The sequence below is a fragment of the Macaca fascicularis genome, chromosome 10, assembly GCF_037993035.2.
Source record: "Macaca fascicularis isolate 582-1 chromosome 10, T2T-MFA8v1.1".
In the NCBI taxonomy this organism is placed as follows: Eukaryota; Metazoa; Chordata; class Mammalia; order Primates; family Cercopithecidae; genus Macaca; species Macaca fascicularis.
Window position 1 is genome coordinate 8,948,788 of NC_088384.1, and position 26,994 is coordinate 8,975,781.

At 55.0% G+C, this 26,994-nt stretch overlaps 1 protein-coding gene and 1 non-coding gene across 4 annotated transcripts in view; one reads left to right on the forward strand and one right to left on the reverse strand.

Moving 5' to 3' along the window:
* CYB5R3 (cytochrome b5 reductase 3) overlaps window positions 1–22,389 on the forward strand; it is a 31,443-nt gene extending 9,054 nt beyond the window's left edge. For all 3 annotated transcript variants that reach the window (XM_005567098.4, XM_045363522.3, XM_045363521.2), the window contains exons 2-9: window positions 4,454–4,585; window positions 10,101–10,173; window positions 10,565–10,671; window positions 13,338–13,467; window positions 13,918–14,001; window positions 14,216–14,301; window positions 18,371–18,470; window positions 21,260–22,389. In XM_005567098.4, coding sequence (XP_005567155.1) covers window positions 4,454–4,585; window positions 10,101–10,173; window positions 10,565–10,671; window positions 13,338–13,467; window positions 13,918–14,001; window positions 14,216–14,301; window positions 18,371–18,470; window positions 21,260–21,432 — 885 coding nt within the window. In that variant the 3' untranslated portion in view covers window positions 21,433–22,389. The remainder of the gene's footprint in view (window positions 1–4,453; window positions 4,586–10,100; window positions 10,174–10,564; window positions 10,672–13,337; window positions 13,468–13,917; window positions 14,002–14,215; window positions 14,302–18,370; window positions 18,471–21,259) is intronic.
* A 4,447-nt stretch (window positions 22,390–26,836) lies between these two features.
* On the reverse strand, window positions 26,837–26,986 carry LOC123567393 (U12 minor spliceosomal RNA). The gene has a single exon (XR_006690305.1). It is a non-coding gene; the product is annotated as a U12 minor spliceosomal RNA (small nuclear RNA).
* Between the last annotated feature and the right edge of the window lie 8 nt (window positions 26,987–26,994).

The window sequence follows — 26,994 nt, forward strand, 5'->3', positions numbered from 1 at the left end:
TTGGTAATTTTTTTGCAGAGACACAGTTTCACCATGTTGCCCAGGCTAATCTCAAACTTCTGAGCTCAAGCGATGGGCCAGCCTTAGCCTTCCAAGTGCTAGGATTGCAGGTGTAAGCCACCGCGTCCAGCCCATAAATGCTCTTTTACAGTAACTTTGAAATTATTTCTTTTTTTTTTTTTGAGATGGAGTCTTGCTCTGTCAAGCTCTGCCTCCCGGGTTCACGCCATTCTCCTGCCTCAGCCTCCGGAGTAGCTGGGACTACAGGCGCCCGCCACCTCGCCCGTCTAATTTTTTTTTTGTATTTTTTAGTAGAGACGGGGTTTCACCGTGTTAGCCAGGATGGTCTCGATCTCCTGACCTCGTGATCCGCCCGTCTTGGCCTCCCAAAGTGCTGGGATTACAGGCTTGAGCCACCGCGCCCGGCCTGATGTGGTTTTATGTCGGAGAGATCATAGGCAAGCGTGGCATCATTGGCTAGAATGTTTGAAGACCAATCTTTAACATCTGATTATATTTGATTTATTATTTGAGTGTTGTTGGACCAGGTGTGATCAGACTGCTATCTGAATAAAACAAGATTTGTCAAAAATTCCAAAAAAAAAGTGAACCAAGCAGTTCCAACCCATGTTCAAGGGTCATCTGTGTCTATCTTTTGAACCATTTGAGAGTAAGTTTGCCCCTTTGCCCCTAAATATTTCGGTGTGTATCTCCTAAGAACAAGGACATTCTTTTGCATAACCACAGAATAATTACAGGAAAGTAACATTGGTACAACACTATTATCTAATCCACAAGCCTTATTCAAATTTTTTTTTTTTTTTTGAGATGGAGTCTTGGCTCTTGTCATCCAGGCTGGAGTCCAGTGGCATGATCTTGGCTCACTGCAACCTCCGCCTCCTGTGTTCAAGCAGTTGTCCTGCCTCAGCCCCCAAAGTAGCTGGGATTACAGGCACCCGCCACCATGCACAGCTAATTTTTGTGGTTTTAGTAGAGATGGGGTTTCACCATGTTGGCCAGGCTGGCCAAATTTCATCAATTGTCTCAGTATTGGCCTTTATAACAATTCTTTCTTGGGCCAGTGCTAATGTAAAACCACATGCCGGAGTTCGTCCTGTCTCTTTGGCTTCTGTACTAGTTTACCAGGGCTGCCATAACAAATTTTCTGCAAACCAGGCAGCTGAAGACAACAGAACCTTATTCTCTTATAGTTCTGGAGGCCAGAAGTCTGAGATCCAGGTGTCAGGAGGGCAGGGCTGTGCTCTCTCTGAGGTTTAGGGGAGGATCCTTCAGCTCTTGGAGTCTGTCAGCAGTTTTTGGTTTTTAATTTTTTTGGATTTTTTTGTTTGAGAGGGAGTCTTGCTCTGTCGCCCAGGCTGGAGTGAAGTGGTGCGATCTCAGCTCACTGCAACCTCCACCTTCTGGATTCAAGTGATTCTCATGCCTCAGCCTCCCGAGTAGCTGGGATTGCAGACGCATGCCACCACACCCAGCTAATTTTTGTATTTTTGGTAGAGACGCGGTTTTCCATGTTGGTCAGGCTGGTCTCCAACTCCTGACCTCGGGTGATCCACCCGCCTCGGCCTCCCAACTGCTGGGATTACAGGCGTGAGCCACTGTGCCTGGCCCCCCACTTTTTTTTTTTTTTTCTGTGACAAGAGTCTCGCTCTATCACCCAGGCTAGTGCAGTGGCACGATCTCAGCTCACTGCAACCTCCACCTCCCGGGTTCAGGCGATTCTCCTGCTCCAGCCGCCCAAGTAGCTGGGGTAGCCCACCACACCCAGCTAATTTTTGTATTTTTGGTAGAGATGGGGTTTCACCATGTTGGCCAGGCTGGTCTCGATCTTCTGACCTCAAGTGATCTGCCTGCCTTGGCCTCCTAAAGTGCTGGGATTACAAATGTGAGCTACCGTGCCTGGCCTTTTTTTTTTTTTTTTTTTTGAGATGGAGTTTCTCTCTCGTTGCCCAAGTGGTAGTGCAATGGCGCAATCTCGGCTCACTGCAACCTCCACCTCCTGAGTTCAAGCATTTCTCCTGCCTCAGTTTCCCAAGTAGCTAGGATTACAGGCATGCGCCACCACACCCAGCTAATTTTTTGCATTTTTAGTAGAAACTGGATTTCACGATGTTGGCCAGGCTGGTCTCGAACTCCTGACCTCAGATGATCCACCTGCCTCAGCCTCCCTAAGTGCTGGGATTACAAGCGTGAGCCACCGCGCCCAGCCTCTTTTTTTTTTTTTTTTCCCGATATGGAGTCTTGCTCTGTCTCCCAGGCTGGAGTGTGGTGGTACAATCTTGGCTCACTGCAACCTCCTCCTCCCAGATTCAAGTGATTTTCCTGCCTCAGCCTCCTGAGTAGCTGGGATTACAGGTGTGTGCCCAGCCAGGGATTTGGGTTTTCTAACCAACTTTTAGGGCTTTTCTTTTTGAATAGAGACAGAGTTTTGCTATGTTGCCCAGGCTGGTCTCGAACTCCTGGACTCAAGCAATCTTTTTGCCTCTACCATCTGAGTAGCTGGGACCACGGGCATGTGACACCGCAACCAGCTAACTTTTTTTTTTTTTGAGATGGAGCCTCGCTCTTGATGCCCAGGCGGGAGTGCAATGGCATGATCTTGGCTCATTGCAACCTCCACCTCCCAGGTTCAAGCGATTCTCCTGCCCCACCCTCCCAAGGATCTGGGATTACAGGCACCCGCCACCACGCCTGGCTAATTTTTGTATTTTTAGTAGAGACGGGATTTCGCCATGTTGGCCAGGCTTGTCTTGAACCCCTGACCTCAGGTGATCCACCCGCCTCGGCCTCCCAAAGTGCTGGGATTACAGGTGTAAGCTACTGTGCCCGGCCTACAACCAGCTAACTTTTTATATTTTTTCTAGAGACAGTTTCACCTTGTTGCCCAGGCTGGTTTCAAACTCCTGGATTCAAACTGTTCCCCTGCCTCCGCCTCCCAGAGTGTTGGGATTACAGGCGTGAGCCACTATGCCTGGCCCCGTTTTAGGGCCTTCGTGAGGCTGAGATGTCGGGGGCAGGGTCTGGAAAGGAACAGCCCCTCAGGGGCTGTGTGGCGCGGTCCGCCTGAGCCTGAGGTTCCCAGTGTGGTATAAGGGATGAGTGGACTCTGGGTCAGCTCCGACCTGCCAGCTGTGTGACTGAGTGAGTCGCTTTGCCCTTCTGGGTTGTTTCCTCATCTGCGAAATGGTGGTGGTGACAGTGCCTACCGCGTGGGGTTACTGCGAGGGCTGTGCCTGTGTGGTGCCCGATGTGGCCCTGGGATCCCCGAGGCTGTTGACCTTGGTGATCTGAGCAGTAGAGTCGCAGCTCTGGGGGCCTTGCAGATCACCTGGTCCACTCCAGTTGAGAGGGGAAGGGACGTTCTTGGGGTCACACAGCCAGTGACCTTCCCAGTGCCTGGCTCGGTGCTTTGCTTTCCTTACACCTGATGGCAAAACCTCAGGGCTCAGGGACATTCATGGATGTCATTTGGGGGAAGTGGCTCAGTTCACCCAGCTTCACTGACTTGTTCTAGTGTGCTCTGTGGGAGAGCAAAGAGGAGAGCATCAATCTCAGTGGCCCCAAGGGACCGGATTTAAAGGTGCCATAGAGCCATTTGGTCAGTGTAGTCCTTTCAGATAGATTCTGAGTTGGGGTTATTATTTGTCTGTTTGTCTAAATCAAGCTAGAACTTGACATCGCTTAATAAGACCAGGGAAGTTGCTGGGTGTGGTGGCTCACGCCTGTAATCCCAGCACTTTGGGAGGCCGAGGCAGGTGGATCACAAGGTCGGGAGTTCAAGACCAGCCTGGCCAACGTGGTGAAACCCTGTCTCTACTAAAAATACAAAAATTAGCCAGGCATGATGATAGGTGCCTGTAATCCCAGCTACTCGGGAGGCTGAGGCAGAGAATTGCTTGAACCCAGGAGGCAGAGGTTGCAGTGAGCCGAGATCGGGCCACTGCACTCCAACCTGGGTGGTGGGGTGACAGAGCGAGACTCTGTATCAAAAACAAAACAAAACAAAACAAAAACCAGGGAAGTTGACTAAAGGAAGGAAGAGAAGGAGGGAACACAAATATCTTGTGCTCAAGATTAATTTTGCTCTGAGCTTCCTAGTAGCCAAAGTGAAAAAGGATATGTGCTTAGAGACACAGCACTTTTTGGTCCTGGCTCCTCAGAGGAAATGGAGCTTTTTCTCATGGTACTGAGCATAGAAGCCTGGGTAATGCTCAGTGACAAGTGTAATGAGCAACAGGTGTAATGCTCAGTCTGGTCTTTATAGCTTCTCCTAGTGGGCACCAAAATTGATGATGCTGTCTGGATGAGGGTGGTGGGGAGAGGGTGCTCCCGGCAGAGGGGACAGCATGAGCAGAGGCCTGGGAGTGTGGACGAGCCGGTGTGTTTAGGGAAAGGCAGGCTTCTGTGCTGACCCCACGGGTCCCTGTCGTTTCAGTTGGGCCATGTGGTGCTCTCCCCAGTCTGGTTCCTATACAGTCTGCTCATGAAGCTGTTCCGGCGCTCCACGCCAGCCATCACCCTCGAGAGTCCGGACATCAAGTACTCACTGCGGCTCATCGACCGGGAGGTGAGTGCCGGCCACTGCTGCTGCCTCGTCAGCATCACAGCATTGCCCAGGCACCTACAGGCATCTACTCTGTGCTCAGGGCATGGTCCCGCTCTGAAGTAGATACTGTTGTCCGCCCATTCTACAGATGGAGAAAGCGAGGTGATGTCCTTTGCTAAGGCCACCAGGAAGTGGCTGAGGGATTTAAACCCTGGTCTCTCTGTCCACAGAGCCCATTCTCTGAACCACACTCACTGCCTCATGGAAGGTCAGAGTGGAAGGAACCCCTCAGAACTTTTAGGTCCATTTATGGGGTAGGAATGCAGGGGGTGAGAGGTTTGAAGATAAGCTCTCCTCCCTCCTCCCCCTCCCCCAGCCTCATTCCCCACAGCCTGGTACTGCTGGACCTGGACACCTTTCACATCTGTGCAGATTCCCTGGGTGCTCTGAGCTGTGTGGGCTCCCTCTGCCCTGTTTGATTCTTACTTTCTTTCATTAGTTAGTTCATACTTTTTTTTGAGACAGAGTCTTGCTCTGTGTCCCAGGCTGGAGTGCAGTGGTGCAATCTCGACTCACCGCAACCTCTGCCTCCCCAGGCTCAAGTGATTCTCCTACCTCAGCCCCCTGAGTAGCTGCAATGACAGGCGTGAGCCACCGCGCCCGGCCTAATTTTTGTATTTTTTGTAGAGGTGGGGTTTCGTCCTGTTGCCCAGGCTGGTCTCAAACTCCTGGGCTCTAGTGATCCCTGCCCCTCCACCTCCCAAAGTGTTGGGATTACAGGCATGAGCCATGGTTCCTGACCTGACTCCTTTTTTTCTTTTTTTTTTTTTTTGAGACAGAGTCTTGCTCTGTCGCCCAGGCTGGAGTGCAGTGGCCGGATCTCAGCTCCCTGCAAGCTCTGCCTCCCGGATTTACGCCATTCTCCTGCCTCAGACTCCCGAGTAGCTGGGACTACAGGCGCCCGCCACCTCACCCGGCTAGTTTTTTGTATTTTTTTAGTAGAGACGGGGTTTCACCGTGTTAGCCAGGATGGTCTCGATCTCCTGACCTCGTGATCCACCCGTCTCGGCCTCCCAAAGTGCTGGGATTACAGGCTTGAGCCACTGTGCCTGGCCGACTCCTTTTTTTCAAAGCTCTGATTATGATTTAAAACCAACCTCTCCCTCTTTTGCCTTGCTGCCCAGTAAAGGCTGCTTCCTTCGGTCGCTTGCCCTCTTCGGAGCCCCTCCCTTGCTCTATTTCTGGCCACCCCCAGCAGGCACAGGAGGGGTGTGGCAGGGAAAACTGAGTCACAGCAGAGAATGTCGTCTGCCAGGGCCCAAGTCTCCACCCTGGGCTTGTGCCTGGTGCATCTGACTCAGGCTTCACAGGAATCTCAGGCTTCCATGGCACGGAGCTGGCCGCTTCCTGGAACTTTTGGAGCAAGTGTCTGTAATTATCCCAGGAGCTCACAGAGACGTTGACATTCAGAAGCAAAAAAAAAAATACAAAATGAAAAGTAAATTACCAGCCAGGCACGGTGACTCACGCCTGTAATCCCAGCACTTTGGGAGGTTGAGGCCAGTGGATCACCTGAGACCAGCCTGGCCAACATAGTGAAACCCCATCTCTACTAACAATACGAAAATTAGGCCAGGCACGGTGGCTCACACCTGTAATCCCAGCACTTTGGGAGGCCGAGGTGGGCGGATCACAAGGGCAGGAGATCGAGACCATCTTGGCTAACACAGTGAAACCCTGTCTCTACTAAAAATACAAAAAATTAGCTGGGCGTGGCAGCGTGCGCCTGTAGTCCCAGCTGCTGGGGAGGCTGAGGCAGGAGAATGGTGTGAACCCGGGAGGCGGAGCTTGCAGTGAGCCGAGATGGCGCCACTGCGCTCCAGCCTGGGTGACAGAGCGAGACTCTGTCTCGAGATAAATAAATAAATAAATTAGCCAGGCGTGGTGGCGGGCACCTGTAATCCCAGCTGCTCTAGAGGCTAAGGCAGGAGAATGGCGTGAACCTGGAAGGTGGAGCTTGCGGTGAGCTGAGATTGTGCCACTGCACTCCAGCCTGGGCTACAGAGCAAGACTCCATCTCAAAAGAATAAATAAATACGAAAATTAGCCGGGCATGGTGGCAGGTGCATGTAATCCCAGCTACTCGGGAGGCTGAGGCAGGAGAATCACTTGAAGCGGGAGACAGAGGTTGCAGTGAGCTGAGATCACACCATTGCACTCCAGTCTGGGTGATAAGAGCGAAACTCCGTTTCAAAAAAATAAAAAAACAAAAAAAAGTAAATCACCACCTTCCAGATGAGACCACACTTACCTTTGGGATATGATTTTTTTTTTTTTCCAAGATGGAGTCTTGCTCTGTCACCTAGGCTGAGTGCAGTGGTGCAATCTCGGCTCACTGCAAACTCCACCTCCCAGGTTCACGCCATTCTCCTGCCTCAGCCTCCCACGTAGCTGATACTACAGGTGCCCGCCACCATGCCCGGCTAATTTTTTGTATTTTTAGTAGAGATGGGGTTTCACCGGGTTAGCCAGGATAGTCTCGATCTCCTGACCTCGTGATCTGCCCGCCTCGGCCTCCCAAAGTGCTGAGATTACAGGTGTGAGCCACCGCACCCGGCTGTTTGTTTTTGAGATGGAGTTTCACTCTCGTTGCCCAGACTGTAGTGCAATGGCGTGATCTCAGCTCACTGCAACCTCTGCCTCCTAGGTTCAAGCGATTCTCCTGCCTCAGCCTCCCAAGTAGCTGGGATTACAGGTGCCCACCACACCCTGCTAATTTTTTTTGTATTTTTAGTAGAATTGGGGTTTCACCATGCTGGCCAGGCTGGTCTTGAACTCCTGACCTCAGGTGATCCACCTGACTTGGCCTCTCAAAGTGCTGGAATTACAGGCGTGAGCCACCGCACCCAGCCCTGTGGTATGTTTTATACTTATGTGAGCAGGCACACATGTTTTTTTCTTACCCAAATGAAATCATAACATTTTGAAACCTGTTAACATTCTTTTCCCTTGTTATTGGTGGTTTTTTTGTGTGTGTTTGTGTTTTTTTAGAACAAGGTCTCGCTCTGTCACCCAGGCTGCTTACTGCAACCTCTCACTCTTGGGCACAAGCCTTCTAAGTAGCTGGGACCATGTGCATGCACCATTATGCCTGGCTCTGTTACTGTTGTTCCTTTTTTTTTTTTTTCTGAGACGGAGTTTCGCTCTTGTTGCCCAGGCTGGAGTGCAATGGCACAATCTCGACTCACCGCAACCTCAGCCTCCCAGGTTCAAGCGATTCTCAGGCCTCAGCCTCCCAGGTGGCTGGGATTATAAGCATGCACCACCGGCTAATTTTGTACTTTTAGTAGAGACGGGGTTTCTCCATGTTGGTCAGGCTGGTCTCCAACTTCGACCTCAGGTGATCTGCCAGCCTCAGCCTCCCGAAGTGCTGGGATTACAGGCATGAGCCACCGTGTCTGGCCCTATTGTTTCTTAATTCCAGAAATAATGTATTATTTATATGTGCTCACAATAAAAATTCTGTGAAGGACGACCTCCATCCCTACCCCATTGCCGCATCCCAGGGCCCCATGCAGATGGCCCAGGTCACCGCTCAGCGTGAGCCTGCCAGACCCTATATGGGTATCTCGTTCATACACGCGGGTGTGTGGAGGTGCGGGTGTGCACACGCAGTTTCTTGTTCTGATAACCTGGTTTTTTAGCCAGCCGTACAACATGGATCCTTTTAGTATTTCATCATAGGGATGTTACACAAGGGAGTGTGTGGCAGATGTCCTAGGATTGCAGCTTTGCCCCCGCATTGTGCCCGCGTGGCTTTGCAGGTTCCGCAGCGGGCCTGCTCTGGGTGCTCTGTGCTTTGCCCCACCTGGCTACCCTACTAGAGGTTGGCCAGCACCATAATTATTCGTCTCTTGTCCTCATTTCTGTTCCTTTTTTTTTTTTTTTTTTTTTTGAGATTGAGTTTCACTCTTGTTGCCCAGGCTAGACTACAATGGCGCAATCTCGGCTCACTGCGACCTCTGCCTCCTGGATTCAAGTGATTCTTCTGCCTCAGCCTCCTGAGTAGCTGGGATGACAGGCATGCACTACCACGCCCAGCTAATTTTGTAGGTTCAGTAGAGACGGGGGTTTCTCCATGTTGTTCAGGCTGGTCTCGAACTCCTGACCTCAGGTGATCTGCCCGCCTCGGCTTCCCAAAGTGCTGGGATTATAGGCCACCATGCCCGGCCATCTCATTTCTATTCTTCCTCCAAATGTTTTCTGGCATGGGTTTCTGACCTTGACTGTTGGGACCAATTGATAATCCTGGAATCCACTTCCAGAAGGCCTTGGGGCTGTGTTTGCCTACAATGCAGAGGCTTCTGGTAGAGGCACCTTTGAGGCCTGGGCTGCTGGGCAGAGGTTGGTGGGCCACCTGCACTCCTGATCCTGAGCAGTGTCTGCACCGTCTTTCCTGCGATTTGCCTCTGCTCACACGTGCAGGGACGGGTCTCCCCTTGCGGCAGCTGCTCTGTGCTAGAACACTGCTGAGGTCAGAGGGTTCTTGTACTGAGCCTGGATGGGCATCTGTGATGTCCTCCCCCATTGGAGAGGTCTGTTATCCCCCACTAAGTGATGACACCGTCCACCTGTGGACTTTGCCACATTTGGATGTAAGCGCCTCTGCAGCACCCACCTGCCGCATGGCTCCTTCACAGTCCCTCTCCTGGCCATGCCGGGTATTGGGAACCCCACAGGGAGTGCACCCTCAGGGCGCTGGGTTTGGTTCCAGCTCTGACTGGAACTGGTTATGTGATTGGCCCTGGCCTCAGCATAAGACCCACTTAACAAGACCTCAGGGGTTTTAGTCTCAGCTCCGTCCCTGGCCCAGTCTGGCTCTTAGCCAGCCCCCCTCCTCCTCTGCCACTGTCCCAGCCACTGGCCATGCTCTGGGTGCCCACCCCGTGCAGGGTGGAAGCCTGGCTTTGGGTTTTTGGAGTTCCTGGGCAGGGAAGGCTCCCACTTTTTGCCCTGTGAAGCCTACCTCAGTCCTGGCTGCCCCATTTCCCAAGGGGCTCTCAGGTGCAGTGGCCTCTGCAGCCCCTCTCTTGGGGTGCAGGCCTGGGCACATGCAGCCTTGTCTAGCTCTGCCCCAGTTTGCCCATCCAGCCCCCGAGTTCTTCCTGCCGCTTCAGGCCGCTGCTTGAACTGAAGGCAGAGGTGGGTTCCTCCCTCCCTGTCCTGGAAGTTTTGGGGCTGTTCTGACATCCTCCCTTTGGGACCCTGGGTTCATTCCTGCTCTGGCCACCTTGTTTGTGGCCCCTCTGGGCCAGGACACACACACCCGGCGTGCGCCTGACCTCAGCAACTCACACGCAGTGTGCAGGTGTGTGCATCTGCACGTGGCATCGGCGTCACTTCTTACAAGGACACTCGGGCACTGGGGAAGGGTGAGGACACAAAGGAGGAATGGGATGGGGACTCTGACGCCTGGGAGCCCCCCTGGGAGGCCTCTGCCCTGGGGACCGTTCAGCAGCTCTGGACCTCTCTCCAGATCATCAGCCATGACACCCGGCGCTTCCGCTTTGCCCTGCCGTCACCCGAGCATATCCTGGGCCTGCCTGTCGGTGAGTCACGCCCCTGCCAGGCCCACTTGGAGCCTGGCAGGCAGCTGGGGCACTAAATCAGAGAGATGGGAGCTTCATATTTCCACCAGGGAGAGCGGGGAAGGCTTCAGGAGGAGGTGACAGCTGCCCTGGGCCTTTGAGGGGGAGTCTGTTGGAATGAGAGTGGGAAGGCCCAGGGTCCCTGACAGTGGCACCAGGAGGAGTGAAGGTGTGGAGGCAGGAAGCTGGGACGTGAGGGGAATCCCCAGGAGGGGTGGGAGGGGGCCGTGGGAGCTGAGGCCAGGCCAGGCTTTGAATGCTGGGTGGGGGTGCAGGGTAGTGGCTTGACAAGACCCAGGGGTCACCTGTAGGGATGATCTTTGGCCCAGTGTGACCCCGTTCTGTCCTGCAGGCCAGCACATCTACCTCTCGGCTCGAATTGACGGAAACCTGGTCATCCGGCCCTATACACCTGTCTCCAGTGATGATGACAAGGGCTTCGTGGACCTGGTCATCAAGGTGAAGCCTCTGGGTCATGACTGTAGAGGAGGCCCGAGTGGGTGGCCATGGCAACAGCCCATGTGGACCCCCCCCTGGACAGGGAAGGCTCCCGCTCCCGCCCTGTGCAGCCTAGCCTTGGTCATGGCTGCCCTGCTTCCCCAGGGGCTTGCAGATGCAGTGGCTTCTAGAGCCCCTCTCGAGTCCACGTCCCCCACAGCCTGGACTCTAAAGAGCCAGTGCTCCCTTGTGCCTGGTTTCTGAGTAAATAGCACGTCATCGTTTACCAACAAAAGCCAAACAAGGGGGTCTTGGCAGAGATCAGGGGCCAGGGTTCAGGGCAAGCGCCCTTAAACCAGGAACAGGTACCTGCAGCAGAGGCGCCAGGAAGGCTGGCCGGCGGTGCAGATGCCCTGCTGCGAGGTGTGACGGCGCAGCCCCGTCCCTGCTCTCATGCCGGGAGATTCCTGGGAGCTGGGTCCCGAGTGTGCAGGGTGAGGCAGCCACTCCACCGTGGTCAGCGGCCGCGCCTCGGTGACACACAGGCCCTGTTCTTACTCCTTTCTCTGAGAAATGTCCCTCAGGCCTGCTAGGGAAACGTGAGGGGCTCGTGCAGTGTGGTCTGGGAGCTGGGGTGATGGGCTTTCTGGGGTCTGTTGCGGAGTTCGAGGTGGAGGTTCACAGTAGAAGATGCAGCCGTTAGGGGCAGCAGACCACAGAGACCTGGGGCTGCAGCCCAGAGCCTGAAACATACGTGCCGAGTGGGGCCGCAGCCCGGAGCATGAAACGTACCTGCCGAGTGGGAAGAAAGAGGCAGCACAGCGGCTCCTGCAGGGACATTTTTGTGAAAATCAGAAATACAAGCTTTCAGCTGGGCGCGGTGGCTCACACCTGTAAGCCGCTGTGGGAGGCCGAGGCGGGCGGATCACCTGAGGTCAGGAGTTCAAGACCAGCCTGGCCAACATGGAGAAACCCCGTCTCTACTAAAAATACAAAAAAATTAGCTGGGCATGGTGGCGTGCACCTGTAATCCCAGCTACTTGGGAGGCTGAGGCAGGAGAATGGCTTGAATCTGGGAGGCAGAGGTTGCAGTGAGACAAGATTGTGCCACTATATTCCAGCCTGGGCAATAGAACGAGAGTCAGTCAAAAGGAAAAAAAAGAAATACAAGTTTTCCTGCAGAACAGAGGGTGAGAAGCAGCCTAGACCGGTAGGTGTATGGGGTGTTGGAGACCCTCCCCAGTCAAGGCCAAAGCCCTATAGCCTTCCCAGCCCAGTGCCCTCAGGTGCCCCTGGAGCCCTCTTACTGGGCCGCAGCTGAGGCCCTGGATCTCGCCAGGTCTTGGGGCAGGCACTGGATCTCAAGAGTGGGTGGGGCCCTGGCCTGGGCTCCTTCCTTGCTGGGGCACCCAGACCTGGCCTCAGGAACCTGTCTTTGGCTGGAGGACGGGCACTGGGCACATGGTCATGGGGAAGCCAGTGCTCCCTGCAGGGGACAGGTACCTGCGACCGAGCTTCCAGAAGGGCCACCAGGGATGGGTGGGGTTGGCTGGTGAGAGTGGCTCCCTAGTAGGCGACAGGGAAGGTGAGATCTGGGACTGAGGAGGCGCTGACCAGGTGAAGAAGGAAGAACAGAAGCTTCAGGTGCAAAGGCCCTGAGGTCCGCAGCAGGCTCGAGGATTGAAGTGGCTGGAGGGTTGGGGCAAGGGGTGGGAGAGGTCAGTGGGGCCAGACAGGGCCTTGGAGGCCCCAGTAAGTTTTGGGGCTTTGTCTAGAAGCACAGAGGAGGTGGTGAGGGCTCAAGCATCTGTTCACATTGAAGTCTCTCTGGCCAGATGTGGAGAAGCTATTAGGAGGATTCAAGTTGGGGTTGAAAAACCCACAGGTGACCAGGCCTCTCCTGGCTTGGAGACCTCGCTGGCTCCCTTGGTCCTTGGTAAAGGTCTGAGTCCTGGCCTGGCACCCAGGGCCCAGGAAAGTGTGCTCTGTCTGCCTTTCCCTGGCCCTCCACTCCCCTCTGCCTCCACGCCCCGTAGCCACTCTCTCTGCTGAAGCCACAACAGGCTCCCCTCCCCGAGGCCCTGTATACGCATTGTCCCTCCCCCAGCCGCCTTTCCCTTCTCCATCCATCAGACTCCCCGGGCGGGGTGAGCCACTCCTCCTCTGTCTCCCCATCTCTTTGTAGGTGTCAGATCGAGGCCCTTCTCTTTCCCAAGACAGTAATCCCAGAGAGTGCAGAGCAGGAAGTAGTTCCAAGAGTGAGCGAGGTTTTTATGACAGCACGAAACAGAAGGGACTGAGTGTCCACCAGGAGGAGTGTGGCTGAGTGGGCCTCCCAGAGCCTTGACTTTGCTGACGGGTGTCAGTGTCTCCCGTTGGGAGGGGCCCCGGAGACAGTTGGTGAAATGTGAGCGCATCCAGCCCTGGAGTTGGTTGGCCTTGTACACGCGGCTGGTGCTTTGCTTTCCCCGGGGATGTCGGGGGGAGGCCGACTCCTGGGAGGGTGGGGTGAAGGACAGGCTGCAGGACGGATACAGTTTGACGGCTGGGTGGATTGGGCTGCACAGGAGAAGGCCATGTGTGGGCCTCAGAAGAGCTGCGGAAGAGGCACTTGCGCCCCGCTGTGGGCAAGAGCTCACCCCTGAGGCCTGGAGCCGGCGACTGAGGGCTGCGGGGGTGTCTTGCAGGTTTACTTCAAGGACACTCATCCCAAGTTTCCCGCCGGAGGCAAGATGTCTCAGTACCTGGAAAGCATGCAGATTGGAGACACCATTGAGTTCCGGGGCCCCAACGGGCTGCTGGTCTACCAGGGCAAAGGTGACTTGGGTCGGAATCCCTTGATTACAGAGCAGGCTCAGAGAATTGGAGAGCTTGGGGGTGCTGGGTGCAGGGTGCAGGTCCCTGGCTCTCTGTGGATGGGTGACTCCCACTGGGCCAGCTGTCCCTTTCTGGGACCTGAGTCTCCTTGCCTGTAGAGGGGATAAGTTGCTGGCACAGGGGTTGCAGACAGGCCATTCCCAGGGGCCACATCTCACCCACTGCCAGCCTCCGTTTGGCTTTCTCAGCATCTGAAACAAGCAAGCAAGAGGACGGAGCTGAGCCTCCGGGTTCCCAGCCTCTCCACTGCTCCTGCACCTTCCTAATGGCTGGCGTAGAATGGCAGCCGCCTCCACCTCGGACCTCACAGTGGGGGCAGGTTCTCCACCCTCTCCAGCCCCCACACATGGCATGTTTGATGGCCGGGCCTCACGCTTTCTGTCTCCCCAGGGAAGTTCGCCATCCGGCCTGACAAAAAGTCCAACCCCGTCATCAAGACAGTGAAGTCTGTGGGCATGATCGCGGGAGGGACAGGTACGTGGAACCCCCACTGAGGCGTCTGGCGGCTGATGTTAAGGGAGGAGTTGGGGTGTGGGTGAGGCGCAGGTTCTGAGTGCCTGGGAGCTACCAGAGGTCAGGGGCCTGGGCCCAGTGGCCCTGGCCGCTGTCCCCCGGTACACCTGGGCGGGGCGGTGCCTGTGAGCAGGCCTCACTCAGCACATGGGGGGCCTGGCTGGCTATTTTGCAGGCATCACTCCGATGCTGCAGGTGATCCGCGCTATCATGAAGGACCCTGACGACCACACCGTGTGCCACCTGCTCTTTGCCAACCAGGTCAGTGGGTGTCCCCGTGATGGGCAAACTCAGCGTCTCCTGAGAGGGGACTTAGGGCCTGCTCAGGTGCTGTTGAGGGGTGTGCACAGCTCTGCTAAGATTCTGGGGATGACCAGCATGGGGGGAGCTCTGAACGTTCTGTGCACTGGCAGCCTTGGCAGCGGCATGGCCGGCAGGCTTCGTGGTGCAGAGCCTGGATCTGGCTGAGGGGGCTGCCCTGCGGGGAGCTCCCTGAGCACCCCATCCCCTGGCTGCTTCCTCCAAAACTCAGAACTCCCCTCACCATGAGCACGGATTGGAACCCACCGGTGGAGTGGGAGGAACAATGGCCTGGGCTGGCCTGGAGATGGAGGGGCTCATATGACCAGACGTTTGCACGAAGCCCCTGAGCTACAGGGTGTCAGGGCAGGATTTGAATGTTGGTCTCTCTGGCTTCTGATTCATATCCTTGTCCACGAGCCCACTGCCTGCCTGCTCTGGCCTGCTGTGTGGCCTTGGACCAGCTACTTTCCCTCTCTGGGCTTCACTCCCTCATCTGTAGAATGAGCTGATGAAACTGGGTTGTTCCAAGGTCTTTCCAGGTTCAGTGTTTTGTGACTGATGACGTAGATTGGGGGAGAAGATACTTGCCTGAGGTCCTTGGATGTGGGTCCTTGCCCCACCCTGCCTCCCCACAGCTGCAGAAAACTGCCCTAAGGCAAACCGAGATGGCCTTGCTAGGCCCAGGGGAGAAAGGCAGAAATTCCAGGCTGGCTGGCATGGAGGGAGGGAGGGAGGGCAGCAGTGAGACTTGGTGGTGCTGGGTCCGAGTCTGTGGAGGCTGCCAGACTGTCTGTCACCTGTACAGGCCATCTTTGTACCTGGTAGCGAGGACAGTGTGGTCACCTTATTTTGTACCCCCGGACACAGACTTTGGGAGGGGCTTGACTGTGCCAGTCTCATGGGAAGTGCTCAAACCAGGACTCAAACCAGGGCATATTTTTATTTTTATTTTATTATTTATTTTTGAGATGAAGTCTTGCTCTTGTCCCCCAGGCTGGGGTGCAGTGGCGTGATCTCGGCTCACTGCAACCTCTGCCTCCTGGGTTCAAGTGATTCTCCTGCCTCAGCCTCCCAAGTAGCTGGGATTACAGGTGCCTGCCACCATGCCCGGCTAATTTTTGTATTTTTAGTAGAGACAGGGTTTCACTATGTTGGCCAGGCTGGTCTGAAACTCCTGACCTCAGGTGATCCGCCTGCCTCGGCCTCCCAAAGTGCTGGGATTACAGGCATGAGCCACTGCGCCCAGCCTATTTTTATTTTTAAAAAACTATACTTTAGAAAACATCATTTTGTTTTACATTTTTGCAAACCTCGGCATGTCTCGCTTCATAGGACAGCTGGATTCCTGCGTTTGTTTCTGCGTCCCATCCGCGTGACGTTGCCAGTCACGCAGCCTCTGGACAGTGGCCCCATCTACTCCTGAGAGAGCAAGAGTGAAAAATACCAATAAGGTCTCAGTATTGTATGAAAACCGTTTGGCCAGGCCGGGCGCGGTGGCTCAAGCCTGTAATCCCAGCACTTTGGGAGGCCGAGACGGGCGGATCATGGGGTCAGGAGATCGAGACCATCCTGGCTAACACGGTGAAACCCCGTCTCTACTAAAAAATACAGAAAACTAGCCGGGCGCGGTGGCGGGCGCTTGTAGTCCCAGCTACTCGGGAAGGCTGAGGCAGGAGAATGGCGTAAACCCGGGAGGCGGAGCTTGCAGTGAGCTGAGATCCGGCCACTGCACTCCAGCCTGGGCGACAGAGCGAGACTCCGTCTCAAAAAAAAAAAAAACAAAAAACAAAAACAAAAAACCGTTTGGCCTCAGGTATCCTCTTCAGGGTCCCAACCCCAGGGGTCCCCACGCTACACTCTGAGAACCGTGCCAGTCAGGTCATCGCCGCTCCTTTCCTCTCCTTCCTTCCTCTGTGACCTCAGTGCCTGGTTTTGAGCTGGGAGCCCCCTACCCTTGAGTAGCAGACCCCCAAGGTTCTATCCCTCTGTTCATCTGTCAGGTGGGTCGAGGCGGTGGCCACCTCACAGGATGGTGGTGAGGATTAAAGCATGAGACACACTTTAGCTCAGATAGGAAGACACAACTTTTTTTTTTTTTTTGAGACGGAGTCTTGCTCTTGTCACCCAGGCTGGAGTGCAGTGGCCAGATCTCTGCTCACTGCAAGCTCTGCCTCCCGGGTTCACGCCATTCTCCTGCCTCAGCCTCCCGAGTAGCTGGGACTACAGGTACCCGCCACCTCGCCCGGCTAGTTTTTTGTACTTTTTTAGTAGAGATGGGGTTTCACCGTGTTAGCCAGGATGGTCTCGATCTCCTGACCTCGTGATCCGCCCGTCTCGGCCTCCCAAAGTGCTGGGATTACAGGCTTGAACCACCGCGCCCGGCCGACACAACTTTTTTTAAAAAATTGAGACGGAATTTCACTCTTGTTGCCCAGGCTAGAGTGCAATGACATGATCTCGGCCCACTGTAACCTCCACCTCCCAGGTTCAAGCAATTCTCCTGCCTCAGCTTCCTGAGTAGCGGGGATTATAGGCGCATGCCACCACACCGGCTAATTCTTTGTATTTTTAGTAGAGATGGAGTTTCACCATGTTGCCAGGCTGGTGTTGAACTCCTGACCTCAAGTGAGTACTGGGGTACTCCTCAGCCTCAGTCTCCCAGAGTACTGGGCAGGCATGAACCACCGTGCCTGGCCTAAAAAGAAAGTTACACATAGTTAATAGAAAACAAAGTCAAAAGATGCACACACAAATCCTAACAGTCATTATTTCTGAAGGGTTTCAGGTACTTTTTCTTCCATATTTTCTGCATTTTTTTCCTTGAGCTCGTCTAGCCCAAAGCCTGTCTCTGTCCCTGTCCTCACTCCGTTAGAGCAGAAAGGGCCCTCAGCCTCCTACCCTCAGAAACTGGAAAAACTGTTTAACACCCCGTCTTCCCTAGGATGTGTCGAGGCTCATGCCCCTCACGCAGCTCATCTCCTGGAGGGGAGCACCGAGGAGCTGGACCTGCAGTCCCCCACCCTGGCAATTCCCATAGTCAGGCGCCTCAGGGTACACGGAGGCTGGGTGCTGTTCCCCGCCCTGGGAACAGAGAAATCACATCTGTGGCTGCTTCCTGGGGAGAGTCCACCCCGCCCTTGCCCAGCCTGGGAACTCAGTAGCGATTTGTTAGTTGGCAGACCTTTCTGGGTGGCAGCGGTCTTTGGCCCCCAGTTTCTTTGAGTCCCATGGGGTCAGGGACACTGCACATTGGCCTGAGGAGCCCCCTCTGTCCTGTGTGACCTGCAAACACTGGGCAGCAGCCTGTGCTGTGATCAGAAGTGGAACGGGGATGGTGGCGAGGCAGGTGGGGGATTCAGGAGGAGATCCTTGATAGCCCCTGGAGGGTCCAGGAAGCTTTTCTGGAAGGGATGATGCTGGACTGAGTTCTGTAGGGCTCTGTGACTGCCAGGTAGGGGTGGGGGAGCTTCAGGCCAGCCAGGGGGATGGGTGTGGGCAAGGCCCGAGGGGGCGGGTGGAGTGGGGAGTGATGTCTGTACTTCCTGGTTTCTGCAGGTACAACCTGAATGAGATCCCAGAACTCAAAAAGACTTGCTGGAAGGCTCAGGGTGGCAAACCCTGCGCCTTTTCACAGGACCATTGCTTATCGTATGTGTGATACCCGCTGCCAGGCTGCCCGCCTGGAGGGTCTGGTGCATTTCCCGTCTCTTCCCTGTTACGTGTCACGCAGCTCGGCCGCCTTTAGTTTTTTCCATTCTCCCCCCTCTCAGGACATTGAGCCCATTTCCCCACAACAGCAGAAGCAGTTGACACACTGAGTTTCTAGCGAACGCCTTCACCCTTTCAGCAGCAGCTTTGAGGGGCTCTGTAGGCTAGACAAGGAGAGGGGGTGGTGGGGTGATCTCTGAAGCTCCGCAAGCCTGTGGCCCATGGGCGGGTGCGATGACCAGGTGCGTCTCTGTTGAGTGTCTCCAGGGGCAGTCTCTGCCACCCATCCCTCCTGACCGCCTGGCCCTGTCCCTTGCAGACCGAGAAGGACATCCTGCTGCGACCTGAGCTAGAGGAACTCAGGAATGAACATTCTGCGCGCTTCAAGCTCTGGTACACGCTGGACAGAGCCCCTGAAGGTGAGCGAGGGAGGCCCCGTGCTGGGTGGGTGGGAGGTGCCAGCCTGCAGTTCACCTTTGCCCAGCCCTTTGCACGATGTCTGGCAGTCACTATGGCCCTGTGGGAGGGAGGTGGTGTGGCCCCGTCTCACGGATGAGGAACGAGGGCTCACTGAAGCACATGGCTGGAAACCACCACAGCCTGGCCTGGAACCCAGGTTCTTGCTTCCAGAGGCGGAGTCCTTTCCCGGGCGCACTGCACTGCCCGGCTGGGCAGAGAAGGCCGGCGTCCCCTCCCTGGGCGGGGCTCACTTCAGGGCAAGTCTTGGGGCAGTGGTGGTGGCTGCCTCTTCCACATCCCAGCATGCACACTCTCAGAAGCTGCTGAGTACACCAAGGCCATCTTCTCTCCCATCATCAACCCTGGGGAGTGGGCTAGGCCGACATTGGGGTTACCCTTGTTCCACCTGTCCAGTGGCTAAGCTGCTTGCCAAGGGAGTTGTGAGAGAGCCAAGACCGCGCTGGAGGCAGCGGTGAGGACCGCCACACCCACCACTTGCCGTGAGGTTGCCTCTGGGAGTTAAAGCGCCCTTCCCTTTTCGGCTTCAGATAGAGATGTAGGAGTAAGTAATATGTCAGTTTCTTTGCTGTAAGAAAAGCAAAGCTCAGGCTTCCCCAGGCCAGTTCCTTAGCTTAGGATCATTCTGGTGATGTTTAGCTGCAGGGCTGAGAGGCGGTAGGGACTGCGATAAATTGGAGTGCGTCTGCCTGGTCCGGAGGACATAGTGCCACCCGCCGTGGGCAGTCCTGCTGTGGAGTACAGCCCTGTGTGGCCAGGGCCTCTGCTTTTCAAGAGAAGCTGGGGACCTGCATTTTCTGGGAAATTTCTAAGTGTTGGAAGCACCATTTTTGAACCACCCGCGTGAGCGCCAGTTTGGGGTCTCGTCCTGCCATCTGCCCCTGCTTTGCCTCCGGCACCTCCTACAGCCCCAGTTTCCCCAGGACTCATCCTGCCCTGTGGCCAGAGCAAGGCCTGGTCCCCCAGGGAGGGGCCAATGCTGACCCCTGGTGGCAACAGGCGGCAGCGCCTGCACCATCGCCTAGGGACAGCTACCTGCCGATGAGAGGACTAGTTGGGTGATTGCCCAACATTTTTCATGTACATTTATCGCCACTGTGACCCCCAATTCAAGCCTAGTTGAGGTGCTGCTGTAGCATTAGATGTAAGCTGAAATCCCAGAGATTGAGAGAGAAAGTGGTAACGGGCCAGTCTGGCTGTACTGTAGCTAGGCGAAGGATGAGGAGAGCGGCAAGGCCTCCAGGCAGGGGCAGTGACTGTTTCCCCCCCAGAGCCACTTTCAGGACAGGTACAGAGAAAAATACACTAAGCCGTGCACGGTGGCATGCACCTGTAGTCCCAGCTACTCAAAGCTGAGGTAGGAGGATCACGTGAGCCCAGGAGCTCCAGGCTGGAGGGCATTATGATCGCACCTGTGAATAGCTACTGCATGCCAGCCGGGGCAACATGGCCAATTCTCGTCTTAAAAAAAAAAAAAAAAAAAAAAAAAAAAAAAAAAAAAAACCACATACACACACTAAAAAGAAATCCCTGTGAAATTGAAAGGTGTCTTACATACCTGCACATTTTGTACACTAGCAAATACAGTTTATTCCCGTGCAGTTTTTACAAAGTACTTTCAGATCCATTTCAGATCCATTGCCCGGCTATAAAAATATTTTCTGTGCCTTGCCTTGTTCCAGAGGGATTTAGGAAGCTTACAAAGACTCATCCGGTGAGTCAGAGTGGCACAAATGGAAAACAAGTGCAGGGCCATAAAATGAATGGACTCAGGAATGGGGTTTGTACAAAAACGGACTATAATGCACGCTTGCCGTGAATGGGCCATGCGTATCACTCCAGGCTTCCCAGCAGCCAAAGTGAAAAGGGAAATGTGACCAGTTACTTAGCTCATGGTGTCCGTGAGATAAAGAGGACCCCCTTGCTCAGCACGGTAGACTCTTCCTTGTTCCAGGGCAAGCTGGGACTGCTTTGGCCCCTCCCCGTCAGGACCTCCATAGTGTGGACTGTATGCTGTAAACTTTGGCCATCTAGGCAAGGTGTCTGTGTCAGCCAGTGCCAGCCCTCCTGGCCTGAGGCTTCAGCAGCTTTTCTGTTGGTGTTGAGGGCTGCGGGTTGGCTGTTTCTGGTTGCTAAGGATAGAGACCAGCCATATCATCGTGGGTGCTCAGGGCTCGAGGGGGCAGGACACACAGCTGAGACTCGGCTCCGCATGGGCCAACATTCTTGTGGGGGAGTCACAGTGGGTTCATGGAGGTGGGGGCAGTTAGAGACTGTCACCCTGGCCAGCCTGGGGCAGAGCACCAGCCTGGGGACCTCTGGATCCTGGAAGGTACATTTCGGTCATGTATTGTGTGACCCTGAGCAACTCAACTCTGGGTCCTCTGGGCCTCAGTTGCCACATCTGTAAAATGGGATTCATATTCCCCGCCCTGTCCACTCACTGGGTTGTTCCAAGGGCCACATAGGAGGCCAAATGTAAGCAAAAGGCTTTGCAAACTATAAAGTGCAGTGAGGGGAAGCATGTTGGGCTTGCGTTCTGGTTTCAGGCTACAAGGCCTGAGGCCACAGGCTTGAGTCAGGGTTGGGGGCAGGGGGTCCTGGTGACAGTTTGCTGGGATCAGCCTCTCCATTCTTCAGCATTTAAGGAATTCACTGCTTAGGGTTGGTCGGTCAGTAGGTTGGTGACCCCACAGCCACACATCAGCTTACCTGGTCTCTCACCCCACAGCCTGGGACTACAGCCAGGGCTTCGTGAATGAGGAGATGATCCGGGACCACCTTCCGCCCCCAGAGGAGGAGCCGCTGGTGCTGATGTGTGGCCCCCCACCCATGATCCAGTACGCCTGCCTGCCCAACCTGGACCGCGTGGGCCACCCCAAGGAGCGCTGCTTCGCCTTCTGAGGGCTGGGCATGGCCACACGGCCACCCACCCCGCACACCCCATGCCCTGTCCACACTCACCCAGTCACCTCCCCACATTGCACACTGGGGCCCCGGGTTCAGCCTGGCCTGCCCGTGCCCTGGTGAATCACCCAGCCGAGCAGGCCCCCTGGGGCCCCTTCAGGAGCAGGGCTGTGTCCCAGGTGGGTCACTGCTGAGCCTTCAGGGTAGGCCCTGCCTGGCACTTACTGGTCCTTACCAGAGACGCCCAGTCCCATCCCTGTCCTCATGACCCCTCGTCCACCCCACACACACACTACAAGGCTGAGGGCTGCCAGCAGCCGTCTGCCCACCCTTCCCAGCCGTGGACCACAGTCAGGATGTCAGCAGACACAGACGGGCAGCCCAGAGCTGCGGGAGCCAGGGCCCACCCCAGCCTCACCTGGCACCCCCACTCCCGCCTCAGGGCCAGGCCCAGGCCTCACCACCTGACACTGTGTGAGACATTGACACCAGAAAGCCCTCTTGGGGCACTGCTCCCCGCCCCAGGGCCCTGGTCAGCCGGGAGTTTGGCTCTCCTCTGGCTAGAGTGGGAAGAGGGAGCTGGCCACGGGGCCCTCCCAGCACCTCAGCATTTCCTTCCAATCCATCCAAACACTGAGGCAGCCTCGGGGAACCCCGAGCTGTGGGGTCGGCAGCCCGCTGCACCATCTCAGGGTTTTGGGGTCCTGGGCTGGGGCCACCATCCCTGATGGCAGAAGTCCCACAACCACATGTATTTATTCCTCTGTCCTAAACCGTCCCCTCCTGCCCTCACCCCCAGCACAGGGGGATTCTGAGCAGTGCCTCTCGTCTGAGGGACATATCGGTGACCTCGACGTTGCCTTTAGACTACAGTTGCATTAGCCTCTGGCGTATCGGCTTTTTCAGAGTCATTTATGAGCAGAAAAAAAAAAAGTAAAACTTTGCTAATATTAACCCTTCTCTAGCTCCTCGAGGGTCTGTGACCTGCATCACAAGGGGTCGGGGGGTTAGGAAAGGGCTGGGGAAGACCTAGCATTTTGTTTTTCTTTCTCTCTTTTTTTTTTGAGATGGTGTCTCCTGTCACCCAGGCTGGAGTGCAGTGACATGATCTCAGCTCACAGCAACCTCCACCTCTCGAATTTAAGCGATTCTCCTGCCTCAGCCTCCCGGGTATCTGGGACTAAAGGTGCCCGCCACCACACCCAGCTAGTTTTTGTCTTTTTAGTAGAGACAGGGTTTTGCCATGTTAGCCAGGCTGGGCTCGAACTCCTGACCTCAAGTGATCCACTCACCTCAGCATCCCAAAGTGCTGGGATTACAGGCATGAGCCACTGCGCCCAGCTCTGGCATTTATTTATTTAATTTTTTTTTTTTTTGAGACGGAGTCTCTTCGCTCTGTCGCCCAGGCTGGAGTGCAGTGGCGCGATCTCAGCTCACTGCAAGCTCCGCCTCCCGGGTTCAAGCCATTCTCCTGCCTCAGCCTCCCGAGTAGCTGGGACCATAGGTGCCTGCCACCACGCCCGGCTAATTTTTTGTATTTTTAGTAGAGACGGATTTCACCGTCTTAGCCAGGATGGTCTCGATCTCTTGACCTCGTGATCCGCCTGCTTCGGCCTCCCAGAGTGCTGGGATTACAGGCATGAGCCACCGCGCCCGGCCAGGCATTTATTTTTGATGTATCTTTGTGATAGAAAATTTGGAAAGTGCAGAGAAATATACACAGGAAGAAAAATTCCCAATCCCCAGAACCAAACCAGCTGGAACCAAGCAACCCTAGTCACCCCAATCCACCACTAGGCTGCTGCCTCCCGTCAAGATCAGATGAGTCTCGAGGCTCAGGGAAGTCAGAGGATGCCATCTGCACGGTGGTAAATTACAGAGGTGATGAGGCAAAGTGGGTGTGGGGCTGTTCTTAAAATGGGGTAGCAGGAAGGCCCCAAGGAGATGGATTTGGGCTGGGATGGGAAGAGAGAGCTGGCCCTGCCGGGGTGGGTGGGTGTTCAAGTGGTGGAAACAGCAGGTGCAAAGGCCCTGCCATTGGAACCAGCTTGTGGAATAAACTTTCAGAAATAGATCAAAGAAGGTGGGTGGCTGGAGGAGGCAGTGATGATGAGGCTGAAGAGGGAGGCGGGGCTAGGCTGGTGCTATGGAGACTTGCTGGGTGGCCCCAGGAGCACAGCGAGGTCAGTGTGGCTGGAGGGGAGTGGGGAAGAAGAGGGGACGGGGCAGGTTCACAGGAAGGAGGGCCCAAGACCAACCCCAGGGACTAGGAAAGCCCTGTCTCCTCTCACCTCTCATTTTCCATTCTGTCTCTGGCCACCTCACTACCTACAGGGGCAGGAAAAGGAATCTCAGACCCAAAATGGCCTTTTCCACACTGTGGCCGGGGACTGTGCTAGCAATGGACACACATTAGGTCTCATCCTCATTTCTGTCCCTCTCTGAGGCTGAAAGGCACAGGATTTGAACACAGGCCTGCCTGAGCCCACAAGAGGCTACCTCCGGGACCTGGGAAAAGGGGATGAATTGGACCTGATTCCTACCCCCTGCAGGTCTATTTCCCCATTCAGAAAACGGGAGAGGGCTTTATGGCGGCTATTCTCCATTCAGACTCAACACCTTTATTTATTATTTTTGAGACGAAGTCTCGCTCTGTCTCCCAGGCTGGAGTGCAGTGACACAATCTCGGCTCCCTGCAACCTCTGCCTCCCGGGTTCAAGTGATTCTCTTGCCTCAGTCTCCGGAATACCTGGGATTACAGGTGTGCACCACCACACCGGCTAATTTTTTGTAGTTTTGGTAGAGGGGGTTTCACCATGTTGGTCAGGCTGGTCTGAAACTCCTGACCTCAGGTGACCCACCTGCCTCGGCCTCCCAAAGTGCTGGGATCACAGGCATGAGCCACTGCACCTGGACAACACCTTTAAAATAACAGTTGTAACGGGTCCTTTACACTCCAGAATTCACAGGCAGTGTCACCTACCTATGCGAAGAATTTAAAAATCAACACAGCTCCAAATGAGTTATAAAAGAGCAAGAAAGGAGACTGGGTGCGGTGGCTCACACCTGTAATCCCAGCACTTTGGGAGGCCGAAGTGGGTGGATCACCTAAGGTCAGGAGTTCGAGACCAGCATGGTGAAACCCCGTCTCTACTAAAAATACAAAAATTAGCAGGGCTTGGTGACGTGTGCCTGTAATCCCAGCTACTGGGGGTGCTGAGGCAGGAGGATCGCTTGAACGTGGGAGACTAAGCTTGCAGTGAGCCAAGATCAAGCCACTGCACTCCAGCCTGGGCAACAGAGTGAGACACTGTCTCAAAAAAAAAAAAAAGACTCTGGTGAAACAGACTATTTCTGCACGCAAACGCTGAGCCGGTCCCGGGGATACATGGGGCAGGAGCAGAATCCCCGGAGTCGCGGCCGCAGACGCTGCCAGGCTCTACCACCGACTGGGGCGCGGCTTCCCGGGCGGGACCCGAATTCCTTCCGCTGCGGCGCAGCTGCTCTGCTAGAAACTCCGTTTGTTCTCACTGAGCAAAAAGTCCTGCGAGTCCACAAAAGACAGGGAGTGGGGCCCTGGCTGGGAGATCCGCAAGGGGCTTCACTCTGGGGATGCCCCGGGACGTTGGGAGGGCCAGAGCCCCACCAGTCCCCACCCCCACGTGCCCGCCATCCCTGTCTTTGGGACCAAACGTCCAAACAAAGCTCTGAAATGCCCCGGGGGAGGGGCCATCCCAGACTTAGATTACATGTTTATGATCAGTTGTGCTGACTTAAAAAAGAAAAAAAAGTCGGCCGGGCGCGGTGGCTCACGCCTGTTATCTTAGCACTTTGGGAGGCCGAGGCGGGCAGATCGCCTGAGGTCAGGAGTTTGAGACCAGCCTGGTCAACATGGTGAAACCCCTGTCTGCACTAAAAATACAAAAATTAGCCAGGCGTGGTGGCACGCGCCTGTAATCCCAGCTCCTCGGGAGGCTGAGATAGAAGAATCGCTTGAACCCGGGAGGCGGAGGCTGCAGTGAGCTGAGATCATGCCACTGCACTCTAGCCTGGGCGACAGAGCGGGACTCCATCTCAAAAATAAAAACAAAAATAAAATCGTCCTCCGCATCTGCTCTACACTGCCCAGCTGACCCCACTGGCCAGCCTGTCCTCCCGTCGCGCGTTCCTCCTGGCACGCCTGGAAGGGAGGAAAGGCTTAATGGTCCCGTTTTATGGGTGAGGAAAAGAGGCCTGGGAAGGAGCCCGGAGTGGTGGGGTGAGCCTGTAGTCCCAACTACTCGGGAGGCTGAGGCAGAAGGATTGTACGATCGCTCTTACCCTCTTTCTTTCTTTCTTTCTTTCTTTTTTTTGAAATGGAGTCTTGCTGTGTTGCCCAGGCTGGAGTGCAATGGCGCGATGTCGGCTCACTGCAACCTCCGCCTCCCGAGTTCCAGTGATTCTTCTGCCTTAGTCTCCTGAGTAGGTGGGATTTCAGGCTGTGCCACCACACCTGGCTTTTTTATTTTTTATTTTTTATTTTTTTAATTTCAGTAGAGACGGAGTTTCTCCGTGTTGGCCAGGCTGGTCTCAACCTCCTGACCTCAGGTGATCCACCCGCTTCGGCCTCCCAAAGTGCTGGGATTACAGGCGTGAGCCACCGTCACTGGCCTCTTACCCAGTTTCTGTACGGAGCTCCTGATGCCTGATGGCCAAGAGGACTTAACCCCATCTGTTCTAAGGGCATGGAGTGTATTTTTAGAGTGATTGGACAAATATGTGCCGAACACCTACCTCATGCCTGGCGCATGCTGGAGGCTGGGGTTGTATCAATGCAAAAGTCATTCCCTGTATTTAACACTTAAATGAATTAGTCTCTTTAACTCTCCCAACGCCCTATAAATTATTTGCTCCATAATACATATTAGGAAGACAGAGGCAGAGAGATGAAGTGCTTTGCTCGTGACGGTCACGCCGCCACCGGTCACGCCGCCACCGGGACGCGAGCCAGGCAGTCGTCCGGCTCTCACCCCCAAGAGCACTACATTATAAGGTCGCAAAGTGAAGACACGCTGTCATTAACTGAGCTGCTGTGTGAGGCCGGGGACGGACATATCTTTCTGAAGCACAGAGAAGCGGTTATACAGGGAAGTTTGGGAGAACTGGGTTAAGTCCGCATGTATGGAAATTGCCAGTTTCGTGGGTCACAACGTCAATATTGTGGGCAACCTTGGACTGACTCAATGCGCAGTTGGAGACAGCGATGAAGTGCAGAGCGTCCTCAGCCGGTGACTAGACTCCCTAGGAACTGGCGGCGTTGGCGGGAGAAGAAAACAGGAATGAGAACGCACCCACCGTGTGCCGGAAAGAAATAGAAATTGTGCCACCCCGCGCCCAGTCTACTTTTCAGATGTAAAGGGTTCGGGCAGATCGCAACTCCCAGGCATCCCGCAAAGTAGGCGGGTCACCTTAGGGGCGACCTTTACCCGCTCAAAAATTCGTCTCACATTAGCAGTGAGGATTCGGGCGTCACCCCGAATCGTTATTTTCCTTACTCATAAGTTTAAGGCATAAAGAAAC